General features: G+C 45.2%; 1 protein-coding gene across 9 annotated transcripts in view; it reads left to right on the top strand.

The window, feature by feature from the left end:
- SPIDR (scaffold protein involved in DNA repair) overlaps positions 1-21,395 on the top strand; it is a 1,058,688-nt gene that overhangs the window by 493,089 nt on the left and 544,204 nt on the right. For all 9 annotated transcript variants that reach the window (XM_056521841.1, XM_056521842.1, XM_056521843.1 and 6 more), the window contains one exon: positions 706-956. In XM_056521841.1, coding sequence (XP_056377816.1) covers positions 706-956 — 251 coding nt within the window. The remainder of the gene's footprint in view (positions 1-705; positions 957-21,395) is intronic.

Below are 21,395 nucleotides of genomic sequence, written 5' to 3' on the forward strand. Positions count from 1 at the left end.
CTCTGCCATAGAGATGTATTGAGGGGGCGTGTCGGCCGCCGCCTCGTGCGGGGGTCGACACCCGCTATCTCGGCGGAGAGCCGGGGCCCCGTACAGAGAGATCGCAGGGGGCCCCAGCGGTCGGACCCCCCGCGATCTCAAACTTATCCCCTATCCTTAGGATAGGGGATAAGTTTTTCACCACTGGACTACCCCTTTAAGAGTTCATTTGCAGATTTCAAGACTGTACTACATCTCAGGAATTTCTATACAGATTGGGGTAAGGAAAGCATTGTTTTTTTTTCTTTTTTTTTTATATAATTTTTATTAAGTTTTCAAAACAGAATTTTTTTTTTACATGCAAATAAAATACAATAACCAGGCACTAAAACACCCCCGCAAGAAACATGTTTCAACCAAATTGCAGAGTATGGCTGTAACAATCACAGGAGACATATTATGATACAGATCATATGAAACATCAGAGATAATAACTATCCAACTAACTCCCTTCCCACTGCCACAGATAGGCTCAGATTAGGTTACGAATGAAAAAAAGCAAAATATTGCAGCATGAACATCAATCCCCCCTTGGAATGCTAATCACCTGTATATTCAGGTAAGTGAGGTTGCCCATTTGTCAGTTTCTCTTAATAGTTTTGTCAAAGAATATTTTTGTCAAGTCAGCTATTCCCATAAATGATCTGCTTGGAATTGATTTGCCAGCTTTCAGGTATCGGCAGCCATACCCAAAGTCCTGTCAGTATCCAAGACAAGGAATTTAAATCAAGCATCACTGTAAATGATTCTCTTCTGGATCTAGTGGAAACCCAGGGGGCCGCAGGTTGGAAAGATGCCTACATACATGTGGTTGTTCAACGTGTATATCATCTTACATCTAAGGATGTACCATGTTCTCTTCTGCAGACAAAAAACATTTTCACTAATACTGATCCTTCTGCAAACTCACATTACAGGTCAGTTTAAAGGTAAACTGTATAAGCATGGATTTCCTTTATTTATTTATTTTTTAACCCCAAAATGTTTAGAGTAATGTTATGCTTTGGAGCCTTTGCTGTATGGATTTTGTCAATTTTATACAGAAAATTTTCTAGAACCTGATGATGATCTGTTTAAATCAAATGCATCATTTACTGTATTATAGACAGTTGTGGTTCAGGCTGTTCTTCTACTGTAAGTGTTATCTAGGTGAGCCATGCTCAATGGTAGCTTACTTTCTTTTTATAGTTATCTTAGAGTAGACAGGCACTAACCACGTCATTCTAGCTGGAAAGAAGGTATGTTTGTATCAGTATAATAGGGTTATAATTGATTAATACATTTGAGTAAAATATTTTTTCCTTTTGTATAGCCTGCGTTTTAATAATGGCATAATCACCAAGTTTTAGACTGATCTGTTAAGAAGAAAACCAGAGAATGGTACAATTTTTGATAGATACAAGATACACTTAAACATTTATTCACAAATAGTTACAAGGAATAAGTCTGAGGTGACCACAAATAGAGCACCACCTTTGTGGCCCTTGAGCATTGATTAAAACAGGATTTTATAATGTTGCAAACAACAATCAGCTAAGAGACAGTTAATATTTATTTAATCTCCCGATCAGTTATCTGCCTATGTCTGCAGCTCTGAGCATGATAAAGAGCGGACAGATTCCCTTTGTGTTCTTTATTATTGCTTCTACAGTGTGTTACTGGGACACAGAACTAGGCTGCATCTTTTTCAGTAAATTTGTTCCCAGTTACAAGAGACAGAAGAAATATTGTAAGAAATATAACAAGGTATTCATGGGTTCATGTAAACGTCTATAAAATAAGAGTTTACCTTCCAGCTGGATATTATTTCCTGCTTTTCTGCTTGTCATGCCAAGATTTTCACAATAATATACTTAAAGATGGCTGTCTTTAATGGAATGAATGCTAAGGTGAGTTCCTTATTTGGCTAGTTGAAGCTTCCGTGAGTGGTGAAATTAGAAGAATCAGAAGTGGTGAAATCCATACAGTCCGTATTTAAAAAAAAATTAAACATTAAGTTATTAAATTCTGTTCAATGTTTACAATAACATTTATAGAACATAGACTATACCGGTGATCTGCAATTAAACGCTTGAGTAAGGAGGAGCATGTAGAAGGCACGGTAGCTCCTCACCACTACCATCTCACTACTATCTCAGGTGAAGCCACGTCTCATGGCTTGACCATGTGGGGCCAAAGTCTGCGTGCTGAATGTGTGAGCACTATCATTTTGCAAAAAGAGAAGCAAGCCTGTGGTAGTAAAGGTCCAGCCCCAGTAGTCTAGGCAGTAGATCTCAGAAGGAAGAAGTGGTGCTCCCTTTCCAGTTGGACTGGAATTAGGCAGATTAGGCAGTTTTTTTTTTGTTTTTTGCTGCTCCTCCCGAAGCCACTCCTTAGAAGACATAAAACAGCTGCATGTCTGTATGTTGAAGTTCAGGGTGGACACCAACCTCACAGGCAGTGATCAGGGACAGGGATAAGATGCTGGATGAGTGTCTAGCACTGGTATACACTCCCTGGTATAATTGAGACTATACCTGCAGAAGATCTGGTGTGGTTATACCTATGTCACAAGGGGTATACTCTACTTGTGAGGAAATAGCTCAGTTCTGGATAAAATAATATTTTTTTTGCTGCATCATGCACTTTATTAATGAGGAAATCGCTCACCAATTGTTACGAATTTATGATAAGTTCTGGATGAGATGAAATATCGGATCTGCACTTTGCACTTTATGAACCCCTTAAGGACCAATACATTTAAGCCTGTACGCCCCTTAAAGACCAAGCCTGTTTTTTCAAATTGGGGATGTATGACTTTATTAGAGAATAACTCTGGTAATGTTTTGCCAATCACAATAAGGCTGGGTTCACACTACGTTTTCTCCCATACGGGAGCGCTCATTTTTGCGCCGTATGCGCTTTTACAACCGGACCTAAAACTGTGGTCAACCACGGTTTTAGGTCCGATTGTAAAAGCGCATACGGCGCAAAAATGAGCCGACCGGACCGAACGTTTCACTCCGGTCGGCTCATTGAAATGAATGACATACGGGAGCGCATACGGTGACATACGGGAGCGCGAACTTTTAGCTCCCCCCTGCCGTATGCGCTCCCGTATGGGAGAAAACGTAGTGTGAACCCAGCCTAATTCTGACATTGTTTTTTTTTGTCACAATTTGTACTTCTTGTACATAGTAAAAGTAAGCTGATATCAATTGTAGTTTATTTTTTGCAATGCAAAAATCATGAAATTAAAAAAATAGTCATATTGCTATTTTTTTTTTAATTTAAAAAGAGGTTTATTGAACAGACCAATGAAATACAGAAACATAAATGAGTGATCAGTATGAGAGCAGAAACAGCCTTGCAAGGCCTAAATACAAAACGGGTCAAGAATAGTGCAAAACAGAATGTAATAAGCAAAAAAGTCAACATAAACTTAATAACATAACTAGACTGCACATAATGGAGAGGCCACAGTACTTCCCAAGTAGTGGATGGAGAGGCTGTAGATGGGACAAACAGGCAGGGCAAGAATTAAGGTGGGCCATACTGAAAGGAAGGGAAATGAGATAAGTTAAACCTAAAGAGGGAACATATGACTTAAGACAGGGTAGAACAAACACATTAAAAAGAAGAGCAAGGTCAAGAGAAAGAAATACCACAAAAAGAAAAAGATACAACATAAAAGGAGTTAGGAGACATACCAGCTGAGGCGGATACCAACAGGAGCCCCACCTCAAGGCGAACATATCCGGGAAGGGAGGACAAATCCTGGCTGACCATGGATGCGCACCCTGATCATTCATCTGCGACCCCCCCCAAGCCTAGAACCCTCCCCAGTGGCCCTTTTTCTCCCTGGCAGTACTGTAGCTTACCAGGGTCAGTGAGGTGCACCCCACTCTGTTCCTGGCTGGCTAGGCATTTTACAGGCCTGCGAACTTGCTGAGACTTGAAGAAACGTTGCACCAGAGCAGTGCAGATGGTGCGTCACGTAGGCGCCGCCCAACGCCGCTGACGTCACGTCACGCCAACCCCTGCTTTGCGACCCATGCAGATTTACTCCTCCCCTCAGCTCTCCGAAGGTTTCCGAAGCTAGAGCTGGGAGGAGGGCAGAGCGAAGGCAGAGCAGGGGGGGAGAGCAGGTACAAGCCCCCCTCATCTCCCCTCCCAGAGGACGCAGGTCTGCACGGGAGAAAGAAGCCACGCCCCCCTCATCTCCTCCTCCCAGAGAACGCAGGTCTGCATGGGATAAAGAAGGCAGAGCAGGGGAGAGAGGATGTACACGGCTCCTCATCTCCCCTCCCTAATGATTTCTATGTGTGTAGGGGGACATACTGCACAAAAGCTGGGGATGATTTGTATGTGTAAAGGGGGACATACTGCACGGGCTGGGGATAAGGGGGGGACATCACAGCACGAGCCTTCGGAGGACGCAAGTTTCCACAGGGAAAAGAAGGCAGAGCAGGGTAGAGAGGACGTACACTGCTCCTCATCTTGCCTCCCCCTGCTCTGCCTTCGGAGCACGCAGGTCTGCATTTGGAGAAAGAAGACAGAGCAGGGGAGGATGACAAAGTGCACGGTCTGGGATAGCTCCGGATGATTTCCTCCTGGAGGGGAGATGAGGGGGGCGTGTACCAGCTCTCTCCCCCTGCTCTGCCCTCCCCCAGCTCTAGCTTCGGAAACCTTTGGAGAGCTGAGGGGAGGAGCGGACGCAAGTCTGCATGGGTCGCAAATTTCCACCTCACACCGGATCGATCAGTACAGAAAGATGAGTATGGAGGGCAGCGGGGAAGGGGCAGCGGCCTGCAAAATTTCGCACAGTACGGGGAGGGGGCAGTGGGCTGCAAAATATTGGTCTGTGGGCAGCGAGTTTGAGACCCCTGCCCTAAAGTATTCAGCTTGGGCAGTAGTGAGTACATTGAGCCCATATTTTATTACGCTGTTCGTCCAGGCTGAGCAGTACTCCAACTTAGGCCTTATTTGGTTGCCTGACCGCCTGGTAGGACCCAGAATGAGAGGAGCCCCCTTTGGCTTTCAGGACATCATTATATGAAATATATGACCCCATGTGGACTGCAAGATTTTTGTCTCAGAAAGAAATATGTATTAGCTGGACCAGGGACCGCTCTGATCACTCCTTTGTCGGCAGTTGAAGTTCCTGATGGATATATTGTTCATGTTGTATGAATAAGCACCCGCTCATGGTGAATATATCCATCATTGGGAGTTAAAAATAAATAAATCATAAACTGATTTGTTTATTTTTTGTGGGGGGATAGTTCTAATTCATACTGCATTTCTGCAGTATGTTAGAGGTGTCCGTTGGAGTCACGTCAAAAAAAGCATGCCAATGTATTAGTGCTGGGCGGTATACCGGTTCATACCGAATATCAACATTTTTTTCCTGCACGATATGAATTTTTCCTGTACCGCAATACCGATTGGGCCCCCCTCGAATTAATTAATTATCAGCTGCAGCGCCCTGTCCCCACATCGGGCAACTAATCATATGTGACCCACGGGCGCTGTTCTGCTTCTCTCCTCCTGGTTTATCAGCCCAGCGCTGCGCTGTCTCCCACATCGGGGGACTAATCCTATGCGACCCGTAACCGCTTCTCTCCCCCCCCCCCCAATAATTATCAGCCGCTGCACTGCACTGTACTGTACTGTACTATCCTGAGCCCGGGCTTTAGAAATAAACAAAATAAACTTTAACTCCCCTTCTTCCTACGTTCCCCCAGTGCTCCGGAACCGGCCTCACAATCCCTCCACTGCTCTTGCCGTTTCCTGGGGATGGGAACGTCACAGAGCCGTCAGCCTATCACCGTCCCGCCTCGACCGGTGATAGGCTGAGCACACTGTCATGTAAGGAGCGCAGCGGCTGATAATTATTTGGGGGGGGGGGGAGAAGCACTCGCGGGTCACATATGATTAGTCCCCCGATGTGGGGGACAGCGCAGCGCTGATTAACCACGGGCCACATGATGATGGGGGGGGGGGGGTAAATACTGTTAAATACCGTGGAACTGGCAAAATTTAGAAAAAAAAATACCGTGATACACATCTTTGGTCATACCGCCCATCTCTACAATGTATACTGTGGCAGTCTCATTCAGAAATGAATAGGGCTGATACAGTATAGGTCAGCATCAGTTTTTTGATGCAGTATTAATGGATCACACGCAGCACCCCACAATCGTGTTGTGGGGTGTTGCAGGGGAGACAGAGGGAGCTCAAACCACTTGCAGCTCGCAGTCGCTTCTGACCACGGCTGTAAGGGTTAAAACTGAATGGAGCGAAGTTTACTTCGGTCCTGGCAGTGAGGCAGGGTCCCGGCGGTGTTTATACTCGTCCAGGTGTGAGACTTGTATACTCGTCCTGGTGCGGGAACGTGCATCCCTCCTGGTTGTTTATACACGTCCTTGGTCCTTAACGTGTTAATAAAAACCACTTAGAAATTTTAGACACTTTATCTGTAAGGAAAACAGCAGATAGAAGTTGAGAATACAAACGTTCCTTAACCCCTTCAGGACGGAGCCCATTTTGGCCTTAAGGACCGGAGCGTTTTTTGCACATCTGACCACTGTCACTTTAAACATTAATAACTCTGGGATTCTTTTAGTTATCATTCTGATTCCGAGATTTTTTTTTCGTGACATATTCTACTTTAACATAGTGGTAAATTTTTGTCGATACTTGCATCCTTTCTTGGTGAAAAATCCATAAATTTGATGAAAAATTTGAAAATTTTGCATTTTTCTAACTTTGAAGCTCTCTGCTTGTAAGGAAAATGGATATTACGAATACATTTTTTTTTGTTCACATATACAATATGTCTACTTTATGTTTGCATCATAAAATTGATGAGTTTTTACTTTTGGAAGACACCAGAGGGCTTCAACGGTCAGCAGCAATTTTCCAATTTTTCACAAAATTTTCAAACTCAGTATTTTTCAGGGACCAGTTCAGGTTTGAAGTGGATTTAAAGGGTCTTCATATTAGAAATACCCCATAAATGACCCCATTATAAAAACTACACCCCCCAAAGTATTCAAAATGACATTCAGTCAGCGTTTTAACCCTTTAGGTGTTTCACACGAATAGCAGCAAAGTGAAGGAGAAAATTCACAATCTTCATTTTTTACACTTACATGTTCTTGTAGACCCAATTTTTGAATTTTTACAAGGGGTAAAAGGACAAAATTTTTACTTGTGTTTGTAGCCCAATTTCTCTCGAGTAAGCACATACCTCATATGTCTATGTAAAGTGTTCGGCGGGCGCAGTAGAGGGCTCAGAAGGGAAGGAGCGACAAGGGGATTTTGGAGAGTACGTTTTTCTGAAATGGTTTTTGGGGGGCATGTCACCTTTAGGAAGCCCTTATGGTGCCAGAACAGCAAAAAAAAAAAAACACATGGCATACCATTTTGGAAACTAGACCCCTCGGGGAATGTAACATGGGATAAAGTGAACCTTAATACCCCACAGGTGTTTCACGACTTTTGCAAATGTAAAAAAAAAAAAAATTACCTAAAATGCTTGTTTTCCCAAAAAATTATAATTTTTAAAAAGGGTAATAGTAGAAAATACCCCTAAAAATTTGAAGCCCAATTTCTCCCGATTCAGAAAACACCCCATATGGGGGTGAAAAGTGCTCTGCTGGCGCACTACAGGTCTCGGAAGAGAAGGAGTCACATTTGGCTTTTTGAAAGCAAATTTTGCTCTGGGGGCATGCCACATTTAGGAAGCCCCTATGGTGCCAGGACAGCAAAAAAAAAACCACATGGCATATCATTTTGGAAACTAGACCCCTCGGGGAACGTAACAAGGGGTTAAGTGAACCTTTATACCCCACAGGTGTTTCACGACTTTTGCATATGTAAAAAAAAAAAAAAATTTTTACCTAAATTGCTTGTTTTCCCAAAAATTTTACATTTTTAAAAAGGGTAAAAGCAGAAAATACCCCCCAAAATTTGTAACACAATTTCTCCCGAGTATGGCGATACCCCATATGTGGCCCTAAACTGTTGCCTTGAAATACGACAGGGCTCCAAAGTGAGAGCGCCATGCACATTTGAGGCCTAAATTAGGGACTTGCATAGGGGTGGACATAGGGGTATTCTACGCCAGTGATTCCCAAACAGGGTGCCTCCAGCTGTTGCAAAACTCCCAGCATGCCTGGACAGTCAACGGCTAGACGTTTTTCATTTTTATTGGGGAGGGGGGCTGTGTAGGGGTATGTGTATACGTAGTGTTTTTTACTTTTTATTTTATTTTTTGTGTTAGTGTAGTGTAGTGTTTTTAGGGTACAGTCGCACGGGCGGGGGTTCACAGTAGTTTCTCGCTGGCAGTTTGAGCTGCAGCAGAAAGTTTGCGGCAGCTCAAACTTGCAGCCAGATACTTACTGTAATCCTCCGCCCATGTGAGTGTACCCTGTACGTTCACATTGGGGGGGACATCCAGCTGTTGCATAACTACAACTCCCAGCATGCCCGTTGGCTGTCGGTGACTGCTGAGAGTTGTAGTTTTGCAACAACTGTAGGCACACTGGTTATGTATCACTGAGTTTGTGACCTAACTCAGTGTTTCACAACCAGTGTGCCTCCAGCTGTTGCAAAACTACAACTCCCAGCATGTACGGTGCATGGTGTACGGTGACTGCTAAGAGTTGTAGTTTGCAACAGCTGGAGGCACACCGGTCGTGAAACACTGAGTTAGGTAAAAAAAAAACTGAGTTTCACAACCAGTGTGCCTTCAGCTGTTGCAAAACTACAACTCTCAGCAGTCACCGACAGCCAACGGGCATGCTGGGAGTTGTAGTTATGCAACCAGCAGATGCACCACTACAACTCCCAGCATGCACTTAAGCTGTTTGTGCAAGCTGGGAGTTGTAGTTATACAACAGCTGAAGGTACACTTTTCCATAGAAAAAATGTGCCTCCAGCTGTTGCAAAACCATAAGTCCCAGCATGCCCATAAGGGAATGCTGGGAGTTGTGGTGGTCTGCCTCCTGCTGTTGCATAACTACAGCTCCCAGCATGCCCTTTTTGCATGCTGGGAGCTGTTGCTAAGCAACAGCAGGAGGCTGTCACTCACCTCCAACGATCCAGCCGCATGAGGTCAGTCCCTCGTCATCACCGCCGCCGCCGCTGCTCCTGGGGCCCCGATCCCAACATTGACGCCGGGGTGCACGTCCCGCACCCGCTCACGCCCTCTGGAAGAGGGGCGGAGCGGGTGCGGGAGTGACACCCGCAGCAGGCGCCCTGATTGGTCGGCCGGTAATACAGCCGACGAATCAGGGCGATCGTGAGGTGGCACCAGTGCCACCTCACCCCTGCAGGCTCTGGCTGTTCGGGGCCCTCAGAGATGGCCCCGAACAGCCAGTAATTCCGGGTCACCGGGTCACTGGAGACCCGATTGACCCGGAGGAATCGCCGCAGATCGCTGGACTGAATTGTCATAATGACATAATGACATAATGACCCCCCTGGGCGATATGCCGGGATGCCTGCTGAACGATTTCAGCAGGCATCCGGCTCCGGTCCCCAACCGGCTAGCGGTGGGGGCCGGAATTCCCACGGGCGTATGGATACGCCCTCAGTCCTTAAGGACTCGGGATGCAGGGCGTATCCATACACCCTATGTCCTGAAGAGGTTAAAAGGGTAAATGGGTGTAGTGGCACCAACAGTGCATGGAAGCAACTGACGGGTGGATGTATGATTTAAATAAAAAATCAAATAATTTATGCCCCTTAGGGACCACTACACACAGCTATCCTTTTACATAGTTACATAGTTTATGAGGTTGAAAAAAAGACAAGAGTCTAGTCTATCAATGTCAACCTGAAGCCCTACTGTGTTGATTCAGAGAAAGGCAAAACTCTTCCCGACTACAATATGGCAATTAGAATAAATCCCTGGATCTACATCCTATTCCCGTAAGGGTGCGTTCACACTATGTAATTCTCGCGGCTGAATTCCGCAAGCGGAGATTCCGCCTGGCGGCCGCCGCCAGTGTTACTTCGGCGCTAGGGCCGCGGGGCACTGAGCCGTCACCATTGACGGCTATGGTTCGCTCACGGATTCCGCACAAAGAATGAACATGTTCTTTCTTTGCGCGGAACACTTTAAGCGGCGGAAATGTCCGCCGCTGAAATTCTGCAGTGTGAACGGGTCTCGCAGAAACCCGTTCACACTAATGTTAAAGTTCACACCGCGGAATTGCGCCTGCGGAATTGTGCCCGGAAATTCCGCGGCAATTCCGTAGTGTGACCGTACCCTTTATGTAGTATCCATAACCTGTAATATAATTTAATAGAAAAACATCCAGACCCCCCCCCCCCCCCCCCCTTGAATTGTTTGAGTCAAACATTACAACATCATGTGGCAGAGTGTTCCATAGTCTCTCTGTTCTTATAGGGAAGAATCTCTGTCTGTGATGATGGTGAAACCTTCTTTACTCTAGGCGTAGAGGATGCCCCTTGTCATTGTTATTGGCCTAGGTTTAAAAAGATCACTAGAAAGATCTTCACTTCTGCCTGTTGTTTTCATCAGTCCCCACTTGGAGTTTGGTCATAGATGATGGCTGCCATGAGGTTTAACTATTTTAACACATGTTATTTACAGTGTTGTTCTTGCAGTAGAACACCGCCAGGTGAGAGTAAACCATTTTTGGTTTCTGCACCAACAAATTTGCTGACGATAACTGCACTTAGCGCCACCATTTCTGTTCCTTTTTTCTATATATGTTACTGTTATCTGTGAGGAAAAACACTCATAAATTATTAACTTATTATAAGTCCAGACTGAAATGATCTGTTTCGGTTGCATCTGTATAATAAATTTCACTCATGAGTTCTTCTTTATTGATATATATATATATCCTCTGGCAAGACTTGGTGCAGTTAAGCTTCAGCATTAAAAAGTTCATGATCTATTGCTAATTTATTATTGGCTCTGGATGAAAAAGAACTGTTTATTTTTTGCTGCTTCTGCAAGTTATCCATGAGGAAAATTGTTCATGAATTGCCTAGAAGTTTTTTTATGAAGTTAACTGTGTGCATTGCTTCTGCACTATACACATATGTGGGAAACGACTAAGAATTGTCATCAGCTGCTGTATGTTGCATTTGCACTAAGCACCTTTTGTATATGTAGAAGTTAGCTGTGAATACAGCTAATTGAATTTGTGGGAGGAGTCTGGCACCACTATATCTAGTAGTGACGTCGGGCAATAGGTCTCCGTCATAGTGACAGCGGCGTTTGCTCGTCACTTTCGGCAGGGTTCGTCTCTGACTCGTGTGTCAGGTGATTCCTCGGTCATTTCCTTCCTTACCACCTTCTTTCTCGTGTATATCTAAGGTAGCTTATTTTGTTTTGGTTATGCAGGGGTTAGGCACATAGATAAAAATTTACACAAGAGTCACCTCTTTTTCTGCTGTATTAGCTCACAGTTCACGAGTTTGTTCAGGGTGTTACTTTCTAAAAGGGGGGGGGGGTTCTTTGGTAGTCGCTGTAAGTTATTAGTTTCGGGCTTTCGGTTTCAGAGGCGGATTATCAGATAATCCTCGACTCCTCAGCCTGTCTTGCCAGGGTGTGTACTTTAAGGGGCATGCTGGTAGAGATGGGTTGCCCTCGTCAATCCTCGCGCCTCGTATTCCAGCTTAGGTTAATAGTTCAGTTCACTTGTCTTGTCTTTGTCCACTCCTAGAGGCAGATTGTTCGTCAATCCATGCGCCTCCTGTTCGTTTCAGTGTCTTTTTTTTCATAATTTATGGGAGACAAGGGGTTCTAGTCTGCCCTGATGGTTGTCATTGTCATTCTTAGGTGATTTCTCAGGTTTCGGACAGCATGGAAGGGGCGGCCGCTCCCCCCTCACCCGCCAGGTCATCTTCAGCGGGAAGCGTACAGTCACTTAGGACCTGGACTGTTCCTAGGATAACAGCAGAATTACGTCGTCGGGGGATACCTTTCTCCGCGACAACTAGAAAGGCAGAGCTGTATCGTATTATGTGCTCACAAGGCACCCCGGGGTCTCAGGATCAGACAGATCAGGGGTCTGTCGCGCTGGTCCAGATCCATGCCATGCTCAACTCTCTCACTACATCTATGCAGAATGTACAGGACAGATTAACAACCTTGGAGGCTCGTCCTGCCCCCGTGGTTCCGGCTGTAGCCTCCGTGTCCGCTGGAACTTCTGTGCAGGGCACTCCTGCACAGATGGCAGGCTCGTCCGGGGCTGCGGCCGGTCAGGCCTCACTTGTTGTCACGGCACCAGCAATATCCTCTGCGCCTCCTGCCCCACAAGAGTCGGGCACTGCGTCATTAGGGGTCAACCCCCCGGGGGGGTCGCAGGCACAGGTACGTCTGCTCCAGCTGTTACTCTAATTCCTGCGCACTTCATACCGGAAGCCATTAGGAGGGATATCCTATCCCTCCTGGTGGCTTCCCAGGACGTGCTTGATAATAAAACATTTGCTTGCGGCGAAGATTCCGTAGTGGTCAAGGCAAGGGATCCCAGGTTAAACAGGAAGTTAAATATTCCTGAGTTTGTACTGGCATTCGGCCTTTATAGAGATGTTGTGTGCGCGGCCAGTCCTAACAGGAGAATTGAGCTTGACCAGTATCTGCATAAATTAGTCGATCTCGGGTATAAGTACGGAGGCTTCGCCTTCTACGACTCTCACCGTTCATTTTTGGCGCAAGCCGCAGCCATGCTGTTCCAGTTTCATCAAACCACCAACTGGGCAGTACTCGATACCGAGCTATTTTGCAGGCACTTCGCCGGACTTAGGGCTCCACTTTGTGTGGTTTGTCAATCGTCCACCCATGCGACAAATTGGTGCCCTAGTTCGGTTGCCAGTACTTCAGCTACAGAACCCACTTGCTTGCCTAAGACTCAGACAGGACCATCTGTGGATAAATTGGGCAGACCTGTGCATTATCTTGGTAATGCGCAGATTTGTAACAATTTTAACTTTTCTTCATGTCGCTTTAGTCAGTGTAGACTGTTACACGTCTGTTGTATTTGCCACCGTGCCCATCCTAAAAGCCAGTGTCCAAAGAAGGCAGGGTCAGATGCATGACTAGGCGGCATTAACACTCAAGTCCTCAGGGATTATCTGGTCGGTCATCCCCGTGCGGATTTGGTCGATTTCCTATGTGAGGGTTTTGATCATGGCTTCAACAACGGCATGGTATGTCTCCCTCAGGAAACATATGAATGTAGGAACCTGCAGTCAGCCACATTTAACCCGGAAACAGTGTTGGAACTCTTGAGGATTGAGGTCCTTAAGGGGTTTGTTATTGGTCCTTTCCATAAAGCTCCCTTCAATCAATGGAGGGTCAGCCCTATCGGAGTTGCTTGTGGGAAATTTTCTAATAAATTTCGCTTAATTTATGATTTGTCGGCTCCCCATTTGTCTACTCGTTAATACCGGCAGAAGAGTTCTCATTGAAGTACACATCAGTTGATGAAGCTATTCAGCGCATTCTGTTCTTTGGGCCTGGCACCTGGATGTCTAAAGCAGACATCTCAGATGCGTTCAAGCTGTTGCCAATCCGACCCGACCTGTGGCAATGGCACGGCCTCAGGTGGTGCGGGCAGTATTATTTTGCCACCTGGCTCACTTTCAGATCAAGAAGCAGCCCATGGTTGTTTAATACATTTGCAGCCGCACTTGAGTGGTCTTTGATCAATCATTGGTCCTGTAGAAGTGTATTACACTACCTGGATGACTTCCTGCTTCTGGAAAGTCCCGGCTGTCCACCTAGGGATCTGGAGACTTTGCTGTCGGTTTTTAGGAATCTTAATGTCCTGGTTGCAGATAGAAAAGTTGAGGGTCCGGTCACTTCCCTATCTTTCCTAGGCATCATCTTGGATTCAGTTAGGATGGAAGCTCGTTTACCCCAAGAGAAGCTGGATCATATCAGGTCTACGATTCATAGCATGTCCCGTTCTCCAGTCTCCAATAAACAGCAATTACAGAGTCTGCTAGGTATGCTCAACTATGCCATGAGGCTCATCCCACAGGGCCGGGCATTTGTCTCTAGGCTATTAGCCCTTCTTCCAGCAGCACCTGATGCCGATTCTCCAGTGGTCATGGATCAGGCAGCCAGAGCGGACTTAGCCATGTGGGATCATTTCTTGGCAGAATGGAATGGGATTTCCATGTTTATCCCTAAAGCAAGTCAGGACTCTCCAGTTGTGGTCACTGATGCCGCAGCCTCTACAGGTTTTGCCGCGATCTTTGCGCCTCACTGGTTTTCGTCATCCTGGCCTTCTGAGATCTTACGGTTACCTGAATTCACTACCACTTCTGCCCTTTTCGAAATCATCCCCATCGTGGCAGCCGCTGTCACATGGGGTTATTTGTGGAAAGGGCAGACAGGGGTCTTTTACACGGACAATACAGCTACACGAGACATAATCTGCAAAGGGAGGTCGAAATCTCTCAGTATCATGTCCTTCCTTTGCAGATTGACACATACCGCATTGCAGGGGGAATTCCATGTTCAATGTGTTCATATCGATGGAGTTAGGAATGTGGCGGCTGATGCCTTGTCCCGTTTCAAATTTCAGGTTTTCCACGAAGTAATGCCAAAAGCAGATGCAGTGGCTACTCCAGTGCCACATGTCAGTTCTCTAACAATGGACTAAGTAAGCTTTACTTAGGGGCTATTGATTTGATTCATCACTCTTTGGCAGCTAATACTGTTAGGTCTTATAATTTAGCTTGGAACACTTTTCAAAAATTTCAAGATAGTCACCCCACACAGTTTCCTTTTGATTTACAGTACATTCTCACTTTTGTCGTGTTTTGCCACTCATCTTTAAAACTATCCCACAATACCATACGTTTGTATTTAGCCGGGGTCCAACATTTGAATGTACAGGGTACATTTACACGGGCGGGTTTACAGTGAGTTTCCTGCTTCAAGTTTGAGCTGTGGCAAATGTTTTGCCTCAGTGCAAACTTCTAGCGGGAAGCTCACTGTAAACCTCCGCCCATGTGAATGTACCCTAAAAACACTACACCGACACATAATAAAGGGTAAAACACTACATATACACCCCCTTACACTGTCCCCCCCCCCCAATAAAAATGAAGAACGTATTGTACGGAAGTGTTTCCAAAACGGAGCCTCCAGCTGTTGCAAAACAACAACTCCCAGCATTTCTGGACAGCCACTGACTGTCAAGGCATGCTGGGAGTTTAGCAGCAGCTGGAGGCACCCTGTTTGGGAATCACTGAGGTAGAATACCCCTATGTCCACCCCTATGCAATCCCTAATTTAGTCCTCAAATGCGTATGGCGCTCTCTTACTTCGGAGCCCTGTTGTATTTCAAGGAAACAGTTTAGGGCCACATAAGGGGTATTTCTGTACTCGTGAGAAATTGCACTACAAATTTTGGGGGCTTTTTCTCTTTTTACCCCTTATGAAAAGGAAAAGTTGTGGGCTACACCATCCTGTTAGTGTAAAAAAATGTTTAAATTTTACACTAACATGCTGGTGTTGCCCCATACTTTTTATTTTCACAAGCGGTAAAAGGAAAAAAAAGACCCCCAAAATTTGTAGGCGCACAACAAGGCTCAGGAGTGAGAGCGCACTATGTACATTTGAGGCCTAAATTGGTGATTTGCACAGGGGTGGCTGATTTTACAGTGGTTCTGACATAAATGCAAAAAAATAAATACCCATATGTGACCCCATTTTGGAAACTGAACCCCTCACGTAACGTAACAAGGGGTATAGTGAGCCTTAACAGGTGTTTGAAGATTTTTCATTAAAGTTGGATGGGAAAAATGTTTTCACTAAAAATGCTGGTGTTACCCTAAATTTTTAATTTTCACAAGGGAAAATAGGAAAAGGCCCCACAAAATTTGTAACCCCATTTCTTCTGAGTGAGAACATACCCCATATGTGGATGTAAAGTGCTCTGCTGGCGCACTGAAATACTCAGAAGAGAAAGAGCGCCATTGGGCTTTTGGAGAGAAAATTTGTCCGGAATTGAAGGCCACGTGTAGTTACAAAGCCCCCATAGTGCCAGAACAATGGACCCCCCACATGTGACCCCATTTTGGACACTACACCCCCTATGTAATGTAATAAGGGGAGCAGTGAGCATTACGCCCCACAGATGTCTGACAGATTTTTGGAACAGTGGTCCGTGAAAATGAAAAATTAAATTTTTCATTTGCACAGCCCACTGTTCCAAAGATCTGTCAAACGCCAGTGGCGTGTAAATACTCACTGCACCCCTTATTAAATTCTGTGTGGTATAGTTTCCAAAATGGGGTCACATGTGGGGGGGGGTCCATTGTTCTGGCACTATGGGGGCTTTGTAAACGTACATGGCCCCTGACTTCCATTGGAAACAAATTCTCTTTCCAAAAGCTCAATGGCGCTCCTCCTCTTCTGAGCATTGTAGTGAGCCAGCAGAGCACTTGACGTCCACACATGGGGTATTTCCATACTCAGAAGAAATGGGGTTACAAATTTTAGGGGTCATTTTCTCCTATTACCTCTTGAAAAAATGTAATATTTGGGGAAAAAACAGCATTTTAGTGAAATTTTTTTTTTCATTTACACATCCAACTTTAACAAAAAGTCGTCAAACACCTGTGAGGTGTTAACGCTCCCTGTACCCCTTGTTACGTTCCTTGAGGGGTGTAGTTTCCATGATAGTATGCCATGGGGGGGCGTGGCCTGGCCACTGAACGGAATGGCCGTTTGAAGCAAGTGCTCCTGCTCTGCATGTGAGAGAATAGAGCGATTAAGCCTGCCAGCGACACCGAGCTCTTTTACAACTGCTCAGCAACTGATCATGATGACCTTGGACAGGAAGAGAAATCTCAAACCAGGTGCTTCTCACCAGCTTACTTTTTTTCGCTCCGGGGATTCCTGCCGACGTCCCTCCCAAGATGGCGCCTCAGAGCGCAGTCAGTAAGCCCCTACAGGCCGCGGCAGGTCCAGGCGCGCTGACGAGCCCCCACCACTGTCTGCTCTTCATGCTAGCCCGTACAAGTCTCTGCCGTCCACCCGGGTGAACCAGACTGGCCTCCTTGTGTGTTATGCCTATATCATTATTGAACTGGAAGCTGACTACTATCACAGTATATTAGTCACAACCAGTGATTTGCAGTGTCACTGGTTACAAGGGCACACCAAGGAGGTAAGATAAAAGCTGAAAATGCCCCCTCTACATATTTCGATGCTCCAGCAACGTCTTCAGGAGGGAAAGGGGGCTTGTCCCTGGGTCAAAGGTGTTCATGTGTAATTGACCCTAACCCATTCCGTGGTAAAAAGTTGTTGTTAGCAGAGCCTTGATGGCGCAGCAGAAGGAGTCGCCCTGCTGAGTGGTGACCTGAGCACTGGAGCATCCCTGACCTCCCATCCGGACTCTCCCCAGGTTAGTCTTAAACAATGACCTTGTCTGGCTGCCCCAGAGGAAGACGCGGGGGCTCCCGCGGTTCTGGACGCCACTCTTGGGGATAACCTGTTTACTGCTTATTAGACCACTGTTGCTGCGGTCTCTGACACAATGTTGAAGGATATGCCACTGGTGCTCCGTGGCTCTCTCCAGACTGATTTTGCTAAGTTGCTCTCAACTATTCAGAAGTCGGCGGCAGTTATAGAGCAGAGACTGGGGCGCTCTGAGGCCAAGCTCATCTCATTTGCGAAAGCCCATAATGACCTGCAAGGGGCTCATAATGCGCTAGATGAAAAGGTGGACACTTTACATGCTAAGATGATTGATTATGAAGACCGTAACAGGCGAAATCATGTGAAATTCCGGGGTATCCCTGAAGATGTTCCTGGCTCTCAATTTATCTTCTGGGTGCAAAACCTGACAAAACATCTACTCCCGTACTTGGAGAGCTATGAATATTGTGTGGCTAGGGCACATAGAGTCCCAAAACCTCGGGATGTGTTGGCGCATTTAACTTTTTTCCCCACCAAGGAGCAGCCGCTCCAATTCTCCCGGGAGACATCCTGTCCTGCCTGACCCGTACGAGACAGTCAAATTGTATGCAGATCTGTCAGCTGCCACTCTGCAAGCAAGACGCACATTTGGTCCACTAACAGACTCTCTGGGACCTTGGTGTCCCTTATTGGTGGGGGTTCCCTGCCAAGATTTTGATTAACTGACAAGGCAAAGTGCATGCTCTCCTCAACGCGGCCCGCGGTTTCTCCATCCTGCAAGAATGGGGATTGATAGACTCTGCTGAAATGCCTGTGGCTTCCCGTGGCTGCTCTGTCATACTATTACTCCGGGCTGATGGATACCTGTTTTGTGATGATCTGCTTGTAGCTAGTGTCTCACATGTTTGAGCTTTTTGCTGATGCATATTTACCTTGCTTTAGTCTGATTTTGTCCCACCCCATTGTGCCGGTGAACCTGTTCTCTACTCTCAACGACTTCTCAGGGGCTCCTATTAGTGGTTGCCCCTCTTCTCCATCCCTCCTGTTTTTGTCCTCTTTCCCCTCCCCTGATTTTTTCTCTCGTCCTCTCTCCTCTCCTTTCTTTTACCTTTTGTATTGCCAGTGTACTGTACTATATCTTTTCTGCTCTGTGCTCTAACAAGTGACCCTCTCCTGGGGGCGCTTCCTTCTGGTGTTGACCTAAATTTGTGACATCCTCGTCTAGGGCCCTTGCGATCCAGTCGGGTTTTTAATTTCCTGTCTTTCTTTCTTTTAGGCTTCCTACCGCCTGCTGTTTTCCACTGCAACTTAGTTGGTCATGATGCAATGATTTTTTTTTTTTTTGCTTGTTAAACCAATAAAACATTTGAATAAAAAAAAAGAAAGTATGCCATGTTTTTTGCGGTTCTGGCACCATAGGGGCTTCCTAAATGTGTTTCAGTTCAGCAAAATGGGCTTCCTAAAACCATTTCAGCAAAATTTGCTTTCCAAAAACCAAATGTGACTCCTTCTCTTCTGAGCATTGTAGTTCGTCCGCAGAGCATTTTACGTCCTAACATGGGATATTTCTATACTCAGAAGAGATGGGGTTACAAATTTTGGGAGGCATTTTCTCCCATTACCCTTTGTAAAAATGGTAAAAATTTTAAAATTGGGGGGGGGGGGGGGGAATGCACTTTAGTGAAAACATTTTTTTTTTCATTTACACTTTCGACTTTAACGAAAAGTCGTAAAACTCCAATGGGGTGTTAAGGCTCACTGGACCCCTTGTTACGTGCCTTGTGGGGTGTTGTGTCCAAAATGGTATGCCATGTGTTTTTTTTTTCTGTTGTTCTGGCACCATAGGGGCTTCCTAAATGCGACATGCCCCCCAAAAACCATTTCAGCAAAATTCACTCTCCAAAATCCCATTGTTACTCCTTCCCTTCGGAAACCTCTACTGCGCCCGCCGAACATTTTGCTGCTGAACCTTGAAGCCCTCTGATGTCTTCCAAAAGTAAAAACATGCAAGTGGTGAAGATCCCCGGGGCTCCGGTTCACGCAGTAAAAGTGGTGTGTTATAGCGCTCACTCCTGTGGGTTAACTTCGCTGAGATTATGGCGGTATTGAAGTAACCAGACACGGTCAGGATTAAGAATAATAGCTGGATTTTATTTAGGAAGATCACAGAACGCCTTTCGAGGGGTGGGACCCCCTCTTCGTCAGATCCAAACTGGATTGGTTTGGATCTGACGAAGAGGGGGTCCCACCTCTTGAAATGCGTTATCTGTGAGCTTCCTAAATAAAATCCAGCTATTATTCTTAATCCTGACCGTGTCTGGCTACTTCAATACCGCCATGATCTCAGCGAAGTTAACCCACAGGATTGAGCGCTATAACACACCACTTTTACTACGTGAACCGGAGCCCCGGGGATCTTCACCACTTGCATCTTTCAGACATCCAGGAATCACAGGATGCCACGGTGTGGGCTGCGCCCCCTGATCCAACGACTCCCATTGAAACAGGATACAAGTGCTATATGGTGTTGTGCTCAATGTACAACACCAGAAGGTGAGCAAGTTTCTTCACCTCTGTTCTATTTTTCATTTGAACTACATTTACGGCACATTGTTGCGCTTTCCTTTTGTGTTTCTATTTTTTTTTTTACATATCGAATATAAAAGTAAAAACATGTCAACTTTATGATTCAAATATAAAGTAGACATATTGTATATGTGAATTTTTCTTTCTTTTAGGCTTCCTACCACCTGCTGTTTTCCACTTCAACTTAGTTGATGTTATGATGCAATTATTATTATTTTTTTTTGCTTGTTAAACCAATAAAACATTTGAATAAAAAAAAGGAAGTATACCATGTTTTTTTTATTTTATTTTTTTTGCTGTTCTGGCACAATAGGGGCTTCCTAAATGTGTTTCAGTTCAGCAAAATGGGCTTCCTAAAACCATTTCAGCAAAATTTGCTTTCCAAAAACCAAATGTGACTCCTCTTCTGAGCATTGTAGTTCGTCCACAGAGCATTTTACATCCTAACATGGGGTATTTCCATACTCAGAAGAGATGGGGTTACAAATTTTGGGAGGCATTTTCTCCCATTACCCTTTGTAAAAATGGTAAAATTGGGGGGGAATGCACTTCAGTGAAATTTTTTTTTTTTCATTTACACTTTCGACTTTAACGAAAAGTCGTAAAACTCCAGTGGGGTGTTAAGGCTCACTGGACCCCTTATTACGTGCTTTGTGGGGTGTTGCTTCCAAAATGGTATGCCATGTGTTTTTTTTTCTGTTGTTCTGGCACCATATGGGCTTCCTAAAGTTATTTTATGAAAAGCCAGAAATAGAGAAAGGTGTTTTGTTAGGGTAATATATATGATCTATGGTCTCTTAATTAATTTGGATAATTAAAGAGTACAATTAGATAGAAAGAGAAATTGAAAAGGTTAGCGTTATTTAAAAAATTCAGTCTCTGAATTAGAATCTGAATCTGAATTAGTTTTTGTGAAGGTGCCCACAAAGGAAAATGAAAGGAATTGGTTAGATGCTCAGGCAGCATATAAAAAGTTGTAATAACAAGCTTTTTTTCTGGGTCAATAGCAGAGATGCTACTAATCAGTTAAACAAATGGTGAACATAATAAAGAACCAAAGAGGGCTTAGTAATATATCCGTAGATAGAAGCAACGAGATAACCCTGACTGAAGACCAGGATGAGATCGAGAAAGCATAAAATGGAAAGGAGTTATAGTGAAGATTAACTGGATAATTATTTGAGGGCAATCTCCCATTGATGCCCCCTCCCATAGACTTGCATTGAGGGGGCAGGGGTGTGACTTCATTAGGGGGCGGGACTATGAGGTCACGAGGTCCCAGCGCCGGTTCCAGCGTTCGGAACAGTTTGGTCCAAATGCTGAGCAGTGGAGTACCCCCTTTAAAGGTTTTATTCAACAT

The sequence above is a fragment of the Hyla sarda genome, chromosome 5 (assembly GCF_029499605.1).
Source record: "Hyla sarda isolate aHylSar1 chromosome 5, aHylSar1.hap1, whole genome shotgun sequence".
Lineage (NCBI taxonomy): Eukaryota > Metazoa > Chordata > Amphibia > Anura > Hylidae > Hyla > Hyla sarda.